The 18,968-nt window shown below is 40.9% G+C and overlaps 1 protein-coding gene across 1 annotated transcript in view; it reads left to right on the plus strand.

Annotated features, from left to right (window-relative positions):
* The window catches only part of LOC126176515 (uncharacterized), a 77,050-nt gene extending 59,754 nt beyond the window's left edge, over positions 1-17,296 (plus strand). The window contains exon 5 of the mRNA XM_049923672.1: positions 16,496-17,296. Coding sequence (XP_049779629.1) covers positions 16,496-17,296 — 801 coding nt within the window. The remainder of the gene's footprint in view (positions 1-16,495) is intronic.
* The last annotated feature ends 1,672 nt before the right edge of the window (positions 17,297-18,968 follow it).

Here is an 18,968-nt window from a genome sequence, read left to right on the forward strand (position 1 = left end):
AGTGAAGCCACTATATAAAAAGGGAGACAGGGATAATATTGACAATTATAGACCTATTTCTATGCCATCGGTGTTTGCTAAAGTTATCAAGAAGGTTGTATATACAAGGTTACTGGAGCATTTAAATTCACATAATTTGCTGTCAAATGTTCAGTTTGGTTTTAGAAATGGTTTAACAACTGAAAATGCTATATTCTCTTTTCTCTGTGAGGTTTTGGATGGATTAAATAAAAGGTTACGAACACTAGGTGTTTCCTTTGATTTAACGAAGGCTTTTGACTGTGTTGGCCACAAAATATTACTGCAGAAGTTGGACCATTATGGAGTAAGGGGAGTAGCTTACAATTGGTTCGCCTCTTACTTTAAGAACAGAAAGCAGAAGGTAATTCTCTGCAATATTGAGAGTGGTAGTGATGTTCAGTCCTAATGGGGCACTGTTAAGTGGGGCGTTCCCCAAGGGTTGGCGCTGGGGCCACTGCTGTTTCTTATTTATATAAATGATATGCCTTCTAGTATTACAGGTGATTCAAAAATATTTCTGTTTGTTGATGACACCAGCTTGGAAGTGAAGTATCTTGTGTGTAATATTGAAACAGTATCAAATAATGTAGTTCATGAAATAAGTTCGTGGCTTGTGGAAAATAATTTGATGCTAGTGGAAAATAATTTGATGCTAAATCACAGTAAGACTCAGTTTTTACAGTTTCTAACTCACAATTCAACAAGAACTGATATTTTGATCAGACAGAATGGGCATATTATAAGCGAGATGGAACAGTTCAAGTTCCTAGGTGTTCGGATAGATAGTAAGCTGTTGTGGAAAGCCCATGTCCAGTATCTTGTTCAGAAACTAAATGCTGTTTTATTTACCATTAGAACAGTATCTGAAATAAGTGACACTTCAACACGAAAAGTAGTCTACTTCGCATACCGTATTTACTCGAATCTAAGCCGCACCTCAAAAATGAGACTCGAAATAAAGGGAAAAAAAAATTTCCCGAATCTAAGCCGCACCTGAAATTTGAGACTCGAAATTCAAGGGGAGAGAAAAGTTTTAGGCCGCATCTCCAAATCGAAATAAAGTTGGTCCATTGTAATATGATAGACAATTTAGGTCGAATGAATGACGATACAGCTACAGTAGTTTGGTTTGAGTTGTAAGCTTACCAGTTAAGCTTTACCACATAGCCATTGCTATGCGTCAGGCGCTCCGTCCGTATTTATACGGATACCCTTCCTTTTTCACGTGCTTCGTCTGGTTTGAATCGATTGCTTATTTTGCTTTGATCTGATAAATGCCGTTTTCTTTGTTATAGGTGTTTGCGTCACTCTTAAGCTGAAAATGCATTACTGCACTGTGTCATGCATTGTTTGTCGCATTCTGATAGTGCGTGTTTACGGCCAGTCGCGGCTCGCAGCATGGTTTGCTTTTGTGCGCGCTACCGCCGCGTACAATTAAAAAAAAAGAGAGAGAGAGAGAGAGAGAGAGAGAGAGAGAGAGAGAGAGAGAGACAGAGAGAGGAATCGTCTCATTAGCGAAACAATGGCAAGAGACTGCTATTTGTTGTTACTTACACTGCTGCTTTCTTTGATAATGATCAACAAGAATCAAATAATAGACTGTGTATGATAGAACATGTTCTGAAGGAGAGTTTGTGAAAATTTTTCTCCGTTTGAAAATCTTTGCGGCCGGTTCTTTATTACATCAAATTCTGCACAGAAATTACAGTCATCTTAGATTTAAAAATCTAGTCACTTGCCGTGCTTCATTTCTGACTGTATCACTATTAGACATAAGAATAATACGAATATAAACATGACATGATATGTATATTCTTCCACGTTTGCTGTTGTCTCACTCTATAGTTTCGTAGTTTATTAGGCAGACAGGATTTAAATGAGATAGCAGCAAACACGAAAGAATACATGGCAAAATGTTTATATTCGTATTATTCTTATGGTGAAGAGAATACTGTATGTGATTCAAATTTCATCAGGTTCCTATAAGCAACCATCTCTTCTCACAGATAGGAAAAAATTCAGAACGTAGAGTTGGCCATATTGACAAACATCCCAAACAGTCTTGCCAGTCAGATTTTCGTAGTACACTGAAATTGTGCTACATTCGAAGATGAACAATACGGAATTTGTATTTACTTCGTTGGATAATGTATGAAAATGCAGTGGTCGAATCTTGCGGCGGAGAAAAAAAAATCTCGTCTTCCACTTTTTTTAAAAAAAAATTATTTACTGACGCAGAGGTTTTGGCGCCAGTATTTATCTTTGTGCCTACAAAGTATGCTTGCGTAGCGCTACATGTATTCGCCGGCAGAAGTTAGTTGTGGCGGCACGTACGAACATTTTTCATAACTTCCGCTAGCTTTGCACTCGATTCTAAGCCGCAGGCGGTTTTTTGGATTACGAAAACCGGAAAAAAAGTGCGGCTTAGATTCGAGTAAATACGGTATTTTCATACGCTTATGTCGTATGGTATTATTTTTTGGGGTAATTCTTCTGATTCAAAAAGGGTATTTTTTCTCAAAAACGGGCTGTTCGAGCTGTATGTGTTGTAAGTTCGAGAACCTCTTGTCTACCCCTATTCAATAGTCTGGGAGTTCTGACATTGCCCTCACAGTATATATTTTCTTTAATGTCGTTTGTTGTTAGCAATATTAGCCTATTCCCAAGAGTTAGCAGCTTTCACTCAGTTAATACTAGGCAGAAATCCAATCTGCATGTGGAATGCACTTCCTTGACTCTTGTGCAGAAAGGGAGTGCAGTGTTCTGCTGCATCCATTTTCAATAAGCTACCACAAGAACTCAAAAATCTTAGCAGTAGCCCAAACTCTTTTAAGTCCAAACTAAAGAGTTCCCTAATGGCTCACTCCTTCTATTCTGTCGAGGAGCTCCTGGAAGAGCTAAAAAATTAAGCAAATTCCAGTGTTACATTGTTGATTTTCTTTATTTAAACTTACGACTTGTCACCTGAATATGTTTTTTTATATTTAATTTTATCTGTTTCTAATATCATGTTATAATTTCATGTATTGACTTGTTCCATGACCAAGGAGACTTCTCCTTAATTTGGTCCCACGGAACAATAAATAAATAAATAAATAAATAAAACAGTCTTTAACACACAGGCCGTGTTACTTTTGTCTTCACTTTACAAATTTGATAGTATGAATGTTTTTTTATATATGTACTGTCCCCGTTGACTTATATCAACGTCTATATGCAGCTAAGGGTATTCATTTCATGGTAATTTCATGAATGTTTGCACACAGCAGATCACGGAGCACACAAGTAATCAGTGTTATCAGATAGTGGTAGTGGCTTGATTGCTATAAGCAGTTGAACATAAACCACCTGATTACCTAGGTGTGTAGTAGTTTTGTTTAGTGTAATAACATTTCGTTCTCTTTGTGCTGTGTAGTAGTGAACTGTGGAACTAGGACTTGTGCCACTTCTCAGATACAAATATCTACCTGTCTTAAGTGGTGTTTGGCCATTTTTCAATTTTTATGACTTACACCGCTTGGCAGCCAGCCTGCCCATATATGATAGGGTCCAATGAAGTTTAGTAAGGGTAGTACATGAAATTACTAGAATAATTTAATAATTCACTCAAATATTTGACATGGAACAGCTTCAACATGCCATTTTGAAAGGTTGCCCAACAATACCAAAATTCACTGTAATTTTAATTCTTTTAGTGCTAAGAAGCTAAAGTGGAAAATGTCTTCTTCCGTTAAGATTCTTATTCTTTTCGTCTTTTCTATTATTCAATATCTGGTGATAATAATTTTTATTCTAGATTTTCTTTATCTTTGTAACTTTATTCTTTGCTGCTGGTGAGCCCTCACAGGCAAGGAAAAATTTGCTGGTACAGAACTGCAAGAATTAGCCAGGTGGCTTTGAAATATGATGATTTTACCTATTGAAAACTTTGAGAGAGAAAACATATGTTTATGAAGTTGATATTAAACAAACATGTAAACTTAAGTACCTTTCTAAGTATGTGCAAGTTAGATTTCTAGCATAATTAGTTAATTATCATTGGAATCTAAGTTTGGTTCCAGTTGCTGAGTGTATAAGATAAAATTTATCATGGCAGATTTCATTTCATAAATAAAAGTGCAATTAGTGATATTAAGTAGAGTCTTATTGTGCAATTAAAATAACTTGAGACTTTTGGCAGGTCTGAGTAGAGCAAGCAAAGGGGCACATTTTTGCCAGCATGTGTGTCACTCACTTTTGATGCATGATCATTAGCTGGCCATCAGAGAAACATTGTTAAGTAATAAACAAATGACTGTGACGAACAGGGCAATAACATCAATGAATATTTTAGAAAAAATTGCAACTATGGTATAATCGGTGCAATGGAAGTCGAGGAATGTCTGTCCGTTTCATCAGATCTTAAACTAGTGCTAGAGTTGACAGAAATGATCTATTTGATCTTACGGATTAAAGAAGACCACTCACTCAAAAGCAGATGCATTGAGTTATCTATAGGAAGACACAAAAGGAAGAAAACTTGCTAGTTTTCGGAGGTCTACACACACTATGTAGTGCCAGCTAGTCTTAATGGCAGGTGGACTAGTTGTGGAGATAGTGTTGGGTGGTATGGGTAGAGAGAGAGAGGAAGGCAGGAGGCAAGGAGAGGGCCTGGGGGTGAGGCTAACAGCTTGGAGGGATGCAGCCATCTTGCCAGCAGGGAATGTGGGAAGGAGGGAGGCATGGTTGGTTTACGGACTTGTATGATTGTAGCAGCTGGCAGGAAGTAGCACATGCTGAAGGCAATGTGGGGATGTGAATTTGGAGGGGCAATAGGACAGACATAATGGAAAATGTGGGGTGAAAGGTGTAGGGGTAGTGGGCCATCTGAGATTGAGACCAGGTTGACTATGGGAGCAGAGGATGTGTTGTAAGGATAAGTCACTTCTGTGTAGTTCAGAGAAACTGGTGACAGAGGCAAGGATCCAGGTGGCTCGGGCTGTGAAACAGCCATTGAAATTGAACATGTTGTGTTAAACTGCAAGTTGTGCCCCCAGATGTCAGTTTTGTTCTTAACAGCTTAACTGTGGCCGTTCATCCTGTTGGCCAGCTGGTTGGTAGTCATACCAGCGTAAAAGGCTGCACAGTGTTTGCAACAGAGTTAGTATATGACATGACTGCTTTCACAGGTGGCCGAGCCTCTGGTGGGGTAGGATAGTCATTTGACAGGACTGGAATAGGTGGTGAATTGGACAGGGTCTTGCACCTTGGTATGCCACAAGGATTATAATCGTGTGACAAGAGGTTGGGAGTGGGAGTGGCATAGGGATGGACTACGATGTCATGTTGTTGAGAGGGTGATGAGAGACAATTTTAGGAGAGGTGAGAAGAATGTTCAGTAGGAGGCCCTCCATTCCAGGGCAGAATGAGAGATAATCAAAATCCTGGTGAAGGCTATGGTTCAGTTGTTCCAGTCCAGGGTGATATTGAGCGAAGAGTGGGGTGCTCCTTTCTAGCTGATTCTGGAGGATGGTGGGAGGATTAGATTTATGTGAAAATATGGCATAGGAAATTTGTTTGTGGACTAGGTTTGGGTTGTATTGCCTGTCTTTGAAGGCCTTTGTTAGACCCTCAGCATACTAACAAGGTATATTTCTCGTCACTGCAGATATATAGTCCACAGGTGGATGGGTGGTATGGGAGAGGGTATTTTGTGTGTGTGTGTGTGTGTGTGTGGAAGGGGTGGCAGCATGTCCAAAATGCATGTGCTGTTGGTGATTGGTGAGTTCAATGTGGACGGAGGTATGGATGGAGCCTTCAGAAAGGTGGAAATCAATGTCCAAGAAGGTGATGCGTAGTGTAGAGGAGAATCAGGTGAAGTGAAGTGGATGGGAAAAAATGTGTAGAGGTTTTAAAGGAATGTGGATAGGGCCTTGGGCCTGAGTCCAGATATGAAGATGTCAATGAAGTGCCTTCCATTCAGCCTAGCTACCTATGGATAATGTGTCTGCGGTGACAAGAACTCCCCCAAAAGAAACATAGTCCCCAGTCAGATTCCTTGTGCCATTCCTCACACACCCCCCGAACCTCCCTTCAACCCCAAGAAACAACTACTATATCCTTTGCCAGGGCTTTATCTCTCATTCTGCCCTGAAACAAGGGTCATCCTACCCAAGATTGTTCCCATCCCTCCTAAACTGGTGTTCATTTGCCTACCAACCTACACAACATCCTAATCCATTCTTATGCCACTCTCACACCCAAATCCTTTTTACAGGGATCACATTCCTGAGACAGACAAAGGTGCAAGACTTGTCCAATCCACCCACCCAGCACCTCCAGGCCTGCCAAAGGACTATCCTACCCCATCAGAGGCTGGGCCACCTTTTAACGCAGTTGAGTCATACACCAACTCTGCTGCAAACACTGCACAGCCTTTCACATGGTATCGCTATAAGCCAGCTGCCCACCAGAAAGAATGGCCACCACCAAACTATTGTCACATCATGGAGCTGAACACAACATGCTCAATTTCAATGGCTGTTTCACAGCTTGAGCCATCTGGATCCTTCCCTCCACCACCAGATTCTCTGAACTATGCAGATGGGTGTTATCCTTACAACACATCATCTGCTTGACACCCTCCACCCAATTGTTTCCCCTTCCTATGTCCTGTCACCCTCTTCTAATTCACATCCCCCATGCTGCCTTGAACATGTACTGCTTCTCATTGGCTGCTATAGTCACGAAAGTCCATACACCCACCACTTCTCCCTCCTAAATCCTAGCCAGCAATCTGCATGCCTCCCTCCGAGCCATTAGCCAACTCTTTCTTTACCCACCCTACCCACCACAACCAGTCCACCACCTGCCATTATTGTAGCAGGCACCATGTAGGTGCGCGCCTGCACCCGCGTGTGCGCGCGCGCGCGGTCTCGCGTGTGGGGGGGGGGGGGGGGGGGGGGGTTGCAGTTCGTCAAAGGATAATTCCGAAAGCTAGTAAGCATTGTTCGTTATTTCTTTTGTGTGTACCTGTTGAGAACACATTTGGATTTCTGTGAGTTGTCTCCTTTAATCCAAAAATATTTATATTCTACAAGAACTTTCCTACAACATCTATTTGATCTATTTTTCCAGCAACCATACAAGGAGCAGGCCTACGACAGTTTTGCAGTAGCTTCTTAGCCTGAATTCCGTAAGAGAAATTTTTTTTATTGTTTTTGGCCACATTATTTTTACCTGGGTGCATAGATGATGTTATATCGGGTGGAAGTGGGTATGGTATGGAGGAAGCCTGGCCCTCCTTCAGTGATTGTCGAATGTTTTTGTTCAGGAGCCAGCACTGACATTGTAGGGTGACACCTCAAGCCTTGTATGTACTGATCTTGTTATTAGTTGGTAACTGACATAAATTAGTGTGTTACTGATTGTTAAAAGGCAGCTTCACTTGGAACACTTCATGTCAACTCATCTCTGTTTCAAGTTGTTGCACCTCAGGGATACCAAAGATGACACTGTAATTGCTTGATGAAGTATTGTTTTGCGTATGTGGGTGGATGATTGATTAATAACAGTGACTGTAGTTCATATTTAAATGCATTATGCAATATGAGACATGATCATAAATGTTCACTAAATGTTTAGAATGTGTGTTTTTCTACATTCTGCCTTGTATTACAACAGCCTTAATTTAATTTCATATTCCTTTCACAAACATGTACCGCATTTAAAGATGCACATTTCTGTAATGTGCGCACACAAATCCATGTTACTTATGGGTCAAAATTTGTACTGTAGCAGCTGATAGGTAGAGTCATACACACACGTCAGTTGTCAGTATCGGAAGACATACAATGAAACATTACTCCCTCGCATTCTCTAATCCCGCAGTGGGTTCTCTTCTGCTTCTGAGGTAAGGGGCTAAGTTCACTTAACTCGTCGCCAAATTCAGTGATGACAATTAAAATTAAGCACATATTAAAATAGTACTGTCTCTGTAAATATGATTGTCACTGAGCAAGAAAATTACACTCTTAGAACACTTAATGTTAGTCGACTTTTTTGGGTTTGGTTGTTAGTTGCTAGATGCATATTATTAAAAATACAGCTGAAATCTGTGGATCATACTTTTTTCGGGCTGCATGTGCTTTTAGCAGAAAATTAGCAAACCATTCTGTGAGAACAATGGTGCTCAGTTCCTCATGATAGTTGCTTTGCTTCATGGAAGTAAACAGCAACAAGCAGTTAGGTATGAAGCTATGAACTGAGACAATGTGAAGGATGATTATCCAGTAAAACTGACCTTTTGGTGCTTGTGTTATTACTTGTACTGTGTGATTCACCTAGGTTTTTGTTAATGTGTGACATACATTGACCCATGTCTCAGCAAATCAGTGTCTCCAAACAAAATGTATCTAATGACATACAAATACTGACATCTCTGAGACACTGTCGCTTCTCTTGATAATAGATGTCAGAGATGAAAAACTCTCATGACAGAAACCAAACACAGTTTCTTTCAACCTGTTGAAGTAGGGTATTCCTGGCAGTGATGATAACCATCTACTTGTCTGCGTATTGTATACTGATGGAATGCATCCATCTTGGTTACCGTATTTACTCGAATCTAAGCCGCACTTTTTTTCCGGTTTTTGTAATAATAAAAAAACCGCCTGCGGCTTACAATCGAGTGCAAAGTAAACGGAAGTTCTGTAAAATGTTGGTAGGTGCCGCCACAACTAACTTCTACCATCGAATATATGTAGCGCTACATAGGCATGCTTTGCAGGCGCAAAGATAAATACTGGCACCAAAACCTCTGCGTCAGTAAATAAATTAAAAAAAAAGGTAGAAGACGAGCTTTTTTCTCCGCCCCGAGTTTCGACCACTATATTTTCACACATTATCCAACAAAGTAAATACAAATTCCGTATTGTTCATCTTCGGATGTAGCAGCCTTTCACTGTACTACGAAAATCCGACTGGCAACACTGTTTGGGATGTAGGTCAATATGGCCAACTCTACGTTCTGAATTTTTTCCTACCTGTGACAAGAGATGGTTGCTAATAGGAACTTTTATGAATTGTGAATCACATGCAGTATTCTCTTCACCATAAGAATAATCCGAATATAAACATTTTGCCACGTATTCTTTCGTGTTTGCTGCTATCTCATTTAAATCCTGTCTGCCTAATAAACCACGAAACTAGAGTGAGACAACAGCAAACGCAGAAGAATATACATATCATGCCATGTTTATATTCGTATTATTCTAACGCCGAATAGTGATACAGTCAGGAATGAAACTTGAAAACTGACTAGATTTTTAAATCTAAGATGACTCTAGTTTCTGTGCAGAATATAATGTACTGAAGTGGGTCTGCAAAGATTTTCAAACGGGGAAAAATTTTCGCTAAACTCTCCTTCACAACATCTTCTGTCACACGCAGTCGGTTATTTGGTTCTTGTTGATCATTATCAATGAAAGCAGCAGTGTAAGTTACAACAAATAGCAGTCTCTTGCCATTGTTTTGCTAATGAGACGATTCCTCGCTTTTTTTAAAATTGGAAGCGGCGGTAGCGCGCACAAAAGCAAGCCATGCCGCGAGCGGCGACAGGTCATAAACACTCATTATCAGAATGTGACAAACAATGCATGACACAGTACAATAATGCATTTTCAGCTTAGAGTGACGTAAACACCTATAACAAAGAGAACGGCACTTATCAGATCAAAGAAAAATAAGCAATCAATTCAAACTAGACGAAGCACGTGAAAAAGGAAGGGTACCCATATAAATACGGACGGAGCGCCTGACGCGTAGCAATGGCTACCTGGTAAAGCCTAACTGCTAAGCTTACGACTCGAACCAAACTACTGTAGCTGTATCGTCATTCATTCGACCTAAATTGTCTCTCATATTACAATGGACCAACTTTGTTTCGATTTGGAGGTGCGGCCTAAAACTTTTCTCTCCCCTTGAATTTCTAGTCTCAAATTTCAGGTGCGGCTTAGATTCGTGAAATTTTTTTTCCCTTGATTTAGAGTCTCATTTTTCAGGTGCGGCTTAGATTCGAGTAAATACGGTACTCATCTGTCATAACTACTTTTCTTGCCAACTTTTCCCAACCTACTTCCTTCCCATTTTCTTTAGTTCTCAGCATCATAGACAATAAATGTTCAGGCCTGTTCTGTCCTCCACTTATTTAACATCTAGAATGAGTCCACAAATATTGCATCCCAGTTAAAAGTACTTGCACACACTGCTCACAAATTCACAGCTTTGGTCGTAGATTGTAATTCCACTTTCCATCCTCAATACTCTTGAAGCAGGTGACCGTATTCTTGGATGACTGCATCTCACTACACACAGGAAGTGGCTACACAGGTAGTGGGGCCTGTGTGGAAGGGACTGGGCGTTTTTTTGGCTTGGAGGGTCTCAGGAAACCACAGAAAGGGCATCCATCTAAAAGGGGGCAGGTAAAACATAGTAAGGTAGTTGTAGAAATTATCAGTGTTGTAGTTGTAAATTGTCGTACCTGTGTTGGGAAAGAACCAGAGCTCCAAGCCCTAATAGAAAGCACTGAAGCTAAAATAGTTACAGGTACGGAAATAAGCTCAGCCGAAATTTTTTCCAATGACCTAACAGTGTTCAGAAAGGATAGGTTAAATACAGTTGGCGGGGGGAGTATTGCTGTCAGAAGTAGTTTACCTTGTAGTGAAATTGCAGTAGATAGTTCCTGCGAAATATTATGGGTAGAGGTTATATCTGACAATCGGACTGAACTATTAATTGGATCGTTTTACCAACCGCCTGACTCACAAGATATAGTTGCTCAACAGTTGAAAGAAAACTAAAGTCTCATTTCAAATAGATACCCCAATCAAATAATTATAGTCGGTGGTGACCTTAATCTACTCTAGATATGTTGGGAAAATTATATGTTTAAGCCGGCGGCAGGCATAAACCTTATCTGAAATTGTACTGAATGCTTTCTCAGAAAATTATTTTGAACAATTACCGTATTTACTCGAATTTAAGCCGCACTCGAATCTAAGCCGCACCTGAAAAATGAGACTCGAAATTAATGAAAAAAATTTCCCGAATCTAAGCCGCACCTGAAATTTGAGACTCGAAATTCAAGGGGAGAGAAGTTTTAGGCCGCGCCTCCAAAGTGAAACAAAGTTGGTCCATTGTAATATGAGACACAATTTAGGTCGAATGAATGACGATACAGCTACAGTAGTTTGGTTCGAGATGTAAGCTTAGCAGTTAAGCTTTACCGGGTAACCATTGCTATGCGTCAGGCGCTCCGTCCGTATTTATACGGGTACCCTTCGTTTTTCACGTGCTTCGTCTGGTTTGAATTGATTGCTTATTTTTCTTTGATCTGATAAGTGCTGTTCTCTTTGTTATAGGTGTTTACGTCACTCTGAGCTGAAAATGCATTACTGTACTGTGTCATGCATTGTTTGTCGCATTCTGATAATGAATGTTTACGACCTGTCGTCGCTCGCGGCATGGTTTGCTTTTGTGCGTGCTACTGCCGCTTACAATAAAATAAAAAGAGGAATTGTCTCAGTAGCGAAACAATGGCAAGAGACTGCTATTTGTTGTTATTTACCCTGTTGTTTTCTTTGTTAATGATCAACAAGAACCAAGTAATAAACTGCGTATGATAGAATGTGTTCTGAACGAGAGTTTAGCGAAAATTTTTCTCTGTTTGAAAATCTTTGCAGACGCCTCTTTAGTACATTACTTTCTGCACAGAAATTAGAGTCATCTTACATTCAAAAATCTAGTCAATTGCCGTGCTTCATTTCTGACTGTAACCCTATTAGGCATAAGAATAATACGAATATAAACATGATATGATATGATATGTGTATACTTCCGCGTTTGCTGTTGTCTCACTCTAGTTTCGTAGTTTATTAACCAGACAGGATTTAAATGAGATAGCAGCAAACACAAAAGAATACATGGCAAAATGTTTATATTCGTATTATTCTTATGGTGAAGACAATACTGCATGTGATTCACAAAAGTTCCCATTAGCAACCATCTCTTGTCACAGATAGGAAAAAATTCAGAACGTAGAATTGGTCATACTGACAAACATCGCAAACAGTCTTGCCAGTCGGACTTTCGTAGTACATTGAAAAGCTGCTACATTCGAAGATGAACAATACGGAATTTGTATTTACTTCGTTGGATAATGTATGAAAATGCAGTGGTCGAAATTCGGGGCGGAGAAAAAAGCTCGTCTTCCGCCTTTTTTTTTTTTAATTTATTTACTGACGCAGAGGTTTTGGCGCCAGTATTTATCTTTGTGCCTGCAAAGCATGCCTGTGTAGCGCTACATATATTCGACGGCAGAAGTTAGTTGTGGCGGCACCTACCAACATATTTCAGAACTTCCGCTTACTTTGCACTCGATTCTAAGCCACAGGCAGTTTTTTGGATTACAAAAACTGGAAAAAAAGTGCGGCTTAGATTCAAGTAAATACGGTAGTTCATGAGCCCACTTGAAGCATAAATGGTTGCGAAAGCATACTTGACCTCTTAGCAACAAATAATCCTGGACAAATAGGGAGTATCATGATGGATACAGGGATTAGCGACCACAAGGCAGTTGCTGCTAGGCTGAATGCCAAATTTAAAAGAACGCAAAATCCCCAAGATTGACAAAGTTTTGCTGAAGTTCGAAAGACAGCGCATACTTGAGTGCGAGATGCTTATAATAATTTCCACAGCGAAACTCTGTCTCGGAATCTGGCAGAAGACCCAAAGAGAGTCTGGTCATACATAAAGCACACAAGTGGCAAGACGCAATCAGTACCTTCACAGCGTGGTAACAACGGTGAAGTCACTGATGACTGTGCCACTAAAGCAGTTATTTAACACGGTTTTCTGAAATGCCTTCACCAAAGAAGATGAAGTAAATATTCCTGAATTCCAATCAAGAACAACTGCCAAAATGAGAAACATAGAAGTAGATATCCTCGGTGTAGCAAAGCAGCTTAAATCACTTAATAAAGGTAAAACCTCCTGCCCAGGTTGTATATCACTCAGGTTCCTTCCAGAGTATGCTGATACAGTAGCTCCATATTTAACAGTTATTTACAAATGCTCGCTCACAGAGAGATCAGTATTTAAAGACTGGGAAATTGCTCAAGTCACACCAACACCCCAAAAGGGAAACAGGATTAATCTGCTGAACTACAGGCCCATATCACTAATGTCAATTTGCATTAGGGATTTGGAACATATACTGTGTTCAGACGTTATGAATTACTTTGGAGAAATTGATTTTTATTGACGCATAGTCAGCACGGATTCAGAAAATATCATTCTTGTGAAACACAACTAGCTCTTTATAATCATGAAGTAATAATGTCAAATTGATTCCATATTTTTAGATTTCCAGAAGGCTTTGGACACCATTCCTCAAAAGCATCTTCTAACCAAGCTGCGTGTCTGTGGAATATCACCTCAGTTGTGCAACTGGATTTGTGATTTTCTGTCAGAAAGGTCACAATTCATAGTAATAGACGGAAGGGCATCGAGCAAAACAAAAGTAATATCCGGCGTTCCCCAAGGAAGTGTTATAGGCCCTCTGTTGTTCCTTATCTATATTAATGATGTATGAGACTATCTGAGTAGCCCACATACACTCCTGGAAATGGAAAAAAGAACACATTGACACCGGTGTGTCAGACCCACCATACTTGCTCCGGACACTGCGAGAGGGCTGTACAAGCAATGATCACACGCACGGCACAGCGGACACACCAGGAACCGCGGTGTTGGCCGTCGAATGGCGCTAGCTGCGCAGCATTTGTGCACCGCTGCCATCAGTGTCAGCCAGTTTGCCGTGGCATACGGAGCTCCATCGCAGTCTTTAACACTGGTAGCATGCCGCGACAGCGTGGACGTGAACCGTATGTGCAGTTGACGGACTAGTGGGCATGCGGGAGGCCGGGTGGACGTACCGCCGAATTGCTCAACACGTGGGGCGTGAGGTCTCCACAGTACATCAATGTTGTCGCCAGTGGTCGGCGGAAGGTGCAAGTGCCCGTCGACCTGGGACCGGACCGCAGCGACGTACGGATGCACGCCAAGACCGTAGGATCCTACGCAGTGCCGTAGGAGACCGCACCGCCACTTCCCACCAAATTAGGGACACTGTTGCTCCTGGGGTATCGGCGAGGACCATTCGCAACCGTCTCCATGAAGCTGGGCTACGGTCCCGCACACCGTTAGGCCGTCTTCCGCTCACGCCCCAACATCGTGCAGCCCGCCTCCAGTGGTGTCGCGACAGGCGTGAATGGAGGGGCGAATGGAGACGTGTCGTCTTCAGCGATGAGAGTCGCTTCTGCCTTGGTGCCAATGATGGTCGTATGCGTGTTTGGCGCCGTGCAGGTGAGCGCCACAATCAGGACTGCATACGACCGAGGCACACAGGGCCAACACCCGGCATCATGGTGTGGGGAGCGATCTCCTACACTGGCCATACACCACTGGTGATCGTCGAGGGGACACTGAATAGTGCACGGTACATCCAAACCGTCATCGAACCCATCGTTCTACAATTCCTAGACCGGCAAGGGAACTTGCTGTTCCAACAGGACAATGCATGTCCGCATGTATCCCGTGCCACCCAACGTGCTCTAGAAGGTGTAAGTCAACTACCCTGGCCAGCAAGATCTCCGGATCTGACCCCCATTGAGCATGTTTGGGACTGGATGAAGCGTCGTCTCACGCGGTCTGCACGCCCAGCACGAACGCTGGTCCAACTGAGGCGCCAGGTGGAAATGGCATGGCAAGCCGTTCCACAGGACTACATCCAGCATCTCTACGATCGTCTCCATGGGAGAATAGCAGCCTGCATTGCTGCGAAAGGTGGATATACACTGTACTAGTGCCGACATTGTGCATGCTCTGTTGCCTGTGTCTATGTGCCTGTGGTTCTGTCAGTGTGATCATGTGATGTATCTGACCCCAGAAATGTGTCAATAAAGTTTCCCCTTCCTGGGACAATGAATTCATGGTGTTCTTATTTCAATTTCCAGGAGTGTAGATTGTTTGCAGACGATGCTGTCATTTACCGTCTTGTAAAGTCATCAGATGATCAAAACGACTTGCAAAATGATTTAGATAAGATATAAATATGGTGCGAAAAGTGGCAATTTACCCTGAATAAAGAAAAGTGTGAAGTTACTCACATGAGTACTAAAAGAAGTCTGCTAAATTTCGATTACACAGTAGTTCACACAAACTTGAAGGCTGTAAATTAGACTAAATAGTTAGGGATTACAATTACAAATAACCTAAATTGGAACGATCACATAGATAATGTTGTGGGTAGAGCAAATCGAAGACTGTGATTCATTGCAGAACACTTAGAAGGTGCAACAGATCTATTAAAGAGACTGCTTACACCACACTTGTCCGCCCTGTTCTGCTGTACTGCTGTGCAGTGTGGGATATGCATCAGGTGGGACTGACGGATGGCATTGAAAAAGTTAAAAGAAGGGCAGCTCATTTTGTATTATCGCAGAATAGGGGAGATAGTGCCACAGACATGATACATGAATTGGATTGGCAATCATTAAAACAAAGGTGTTTTTTGTTGCGACGGGATCTTCTCATGAAATTTCAATTACCAGTTTTCTTCTCTGATTGTGAAAACATTCTGTTGGGACTCGCCTACATAGGTAGAAATTGTCATCACAATAAAATAATAGAAATCGGGGCTCGCACAGAAAAATTTAAGTGCTCGTTTTTCCCATGTGCCGTAAGAGAGTGGAATGGTAGACAGACAGCTTGACAGTGGTTCATTGAATGCTCTGCCAGGCACTTTATTGTGACTAGCAGAGTAATCGTGTAGATGTAGATGCAGATGCAGATGCAGATGCAGATGTTTCAGGTGATCCTTGTGTTCAAATGTATGAAATAGCTACGAAAACAAGATTATTACAAAATGATTAGTTTACAACAACAGCTGACGAACACAGGATACTTCAGTACTCGAGTACATTATAATTGTGTATGAGAGCTGAGAAAACCTGGAAGCAAATGATCAGCACCACATGCTACTGTTCACTCGCAGCATGGTGTACTATACCTGCCCACCTTTTGGTGATTTGGTAGGGAAAGCTAGTTTGTCACTGTAGTTACCTGACTAATTGACTGTGTCCCCTACACTGTCAAGTCGCAAGTTATTTTAATCACACAATAGTATTACACATTTGACAATAATTGTAAACCAAGATGATGACATACGTGTGAGACTATCTAACTTGTAAGAAATTGTGTATCCAACTATTAATAAAATATTTCATTCTGTTGCTGTCATGTGCCCATTTTTTATGCGCTGCCTTGTATGTTTCTTTAGACATTGGAAGTGATTGTCTTGAGGGCAAATATTAAGTAGATGATAATGTCAACAGCTGTTTCAGTTTGATTTCTTGAAATTAATTTGTTGTTGCAGACTGATCCTCCCATCACTTGCCATGAAAGAGGAACTGGCTGTTTTGCAGAGGATGTCATTCCCAGTGATAAATGTCCACCAGGTGCAAAACTTTTAAAAACTGAGTTTGTTAATGGATTCTCTGACTCTGTCACTGAAGACAAACTGGCAATACCAGATGTGGCTTCTCAGAAGATGGAGGTAGAATCTGCGGAGATATGTGATCAGGGACAGTCTTACAGGGAGTCTCAGAAGCAGTGCATTAATTGGTCGGATATTCGAAAACTGAAAGTCCCCAGTAACAGTCCTGTATCCATGTATTCTTGTGGCTCACCGAGTTCGCCTGTACATGCAGTCAACTCCTACACATCTCAGATGTCTAGACAAAACAGTAAAGTCAAATCTATTGCAGCTCCAAACGTTTTTGATTTGCCAGGATTGTCAGCCTCACCAGACTTCTTACGTGAGGAGAGAGACACTTCAAGGTGGAAACAGGGTTATCAGAAAAAGCAAGATTTGTCACGTAAGGCCTCAGGTGCGCAGTTTAAGTCGGGAACTAAAAGGACAAAAGAGTATTGGTGTAGTTTGCCATCCTCACCAACCAATTTTACCACTCCAAAGGAAAATCTTTCGTGGAGTTCTCTTAGAAAACACAATTCACATCCAAAACAAATTATGTTATCAGATTATATCAAACCAATGTGTAGCTTGGGATCAGTGCCAACACACAGTTTTTCAGAATCTTCCAGTCCACACGAAGAACTGAGAGACTGTAACTCATTACAGATTCATTCTGCAAAAGATTTTCCTCCATTAGAGTAATTTAAACATTTACAAAGAGTTATATATTTTATTTGTATTTACAATGAGATGTTATATAATGAATTTTAATTTTCATATTGATTTCTTCATCTATACATTTTATACAGTTTTAAACAAAGCAAAGTGCCTGTTGTCATGTCCCAAATGTGGGTTTTTGCCTGTGATTGAGTGACACGGTTTGTAACAAAAGATTTAGCTGGTTGGCCATAGTGTGAGGGAGACTTCGACCTGGCTAAGATGTTGCAGTCTCCTTTGTGATAGGTAAAAGGCTGGAGTTAATTGAATTTAACTCTTCAGAACATTCAACAATTTGAGATTTATTTAAATTTAAGCAAATCAACCCAGTTGCTCTAGATAAGATGTGTCCACAAAATGGTCAAGTCTGATACAGAGATGGTGACTGACTAACACCATTCCTTCTGCTTTAAGGAAACCCACACCACAAAATACAGTCCTTTGGCTGCTGCCTAACTGTGCATCTGATCCAGTTGCTAACTCTGCAGTGGACTCTCACTAAATCCACCTAGATGCCTGCCTGCCTGCAGCTCCTGCCAACAACTTTTCTAAAGCTGCTCAGAGACAGGTCGCCACACTACATGCTTGGAGCATCCTGCTCCCAAATTTTGTTAGTCTCTTCCCTGCACTTGCTTGGCATGCCTTAGTGTGAAGCAATGGTTGCCACATTATGGGCTGTATTTGTGCATTATTGTTCAGCATTCTTCAGAGGCTGGATGGAGGGGTAGAGATGACTCTCTCAGTATGGTCATACACTGTGTCCTAAGTCTTCATTGGCTTATCATGATTTAGTGCAGTCCCACCAGATGGCCCCCTCTCTTTCATCCCACACTGTCTCTCTAACTAGAAATGCTGTCCTCCTATTGTCTTTAATTAGTCTGTGCCAATGACTCTGTTGTCAGAATACACAAGGCCCTCTTTGTGTATTGATATCTTACAGCTCTTTTGCTCGTTACTATGCACAGCTGTCCATCTGCCTGGTGTCTCATGAGTTTGCTTCTGGATCTGTGGCTCCTCATGCTACATCCTGAGAGTTAATAGGTTACCACTGCTACTAACATTGTGCTTAATTTGGTATTATACATTGTACTCCAGACTTGACTTTCCTTATGGATATAACACCTCCCCCGTCACAGAAATGGCCATTATTTGCCTTTGGCATAGCTACATTAAAGATTTTTACATTCATTGATTTTGTTACACTAATTTTATTTAAGTTTCTTCTATTACATTGAAACACATTTTATACATTGATATTAATATTTCATTTCATGCATTACATTCAGTTATTCCACATTGTAAAAAGTGTGTTGATTTCATGTACTTTTCCTTCAGTGACAACAATTACATTTTACTGATGTAGTTTACAAAGTTCTTTTGATCTTAGCATTTATGTCTAAAGGCTATTGACTCATTCATTAGCACTCCTTATAAATAAATAACTATTTCAGTCTCTCAGTTGAGGGGTCTCTGAGCTATACTGATCTCGGGACGTTGATTTACAATAGTGGTTCGTACATGTATTTTCCCACAACAATCAAGATGATCAAAGTATTTCCATATACTTCTGGGATACTTCTTACAAAATTTTCAATGCTTACAACAACACATTACTATAACTAATGTGATCAGTGTCTAATGATAAGTCTAATCTTAA

Source organism: Schistocerca cancellata, chromosome 3 (assembly GCF_023864275.1).
Source record: "Schistocerca cancellata isolate TAMUIC-IGC-003103 chromosome 3, iqSchCanc2.1, whole genome shotgun sequence".
In the NCBI taxonomy this organism is placed as follows: domain Eukaryota; kingdom Metazoa; phylum Arthropoda; class Insecta; order Orthoptera; family Acrididae; genus Schistocerca; species Schistocerca cancellata.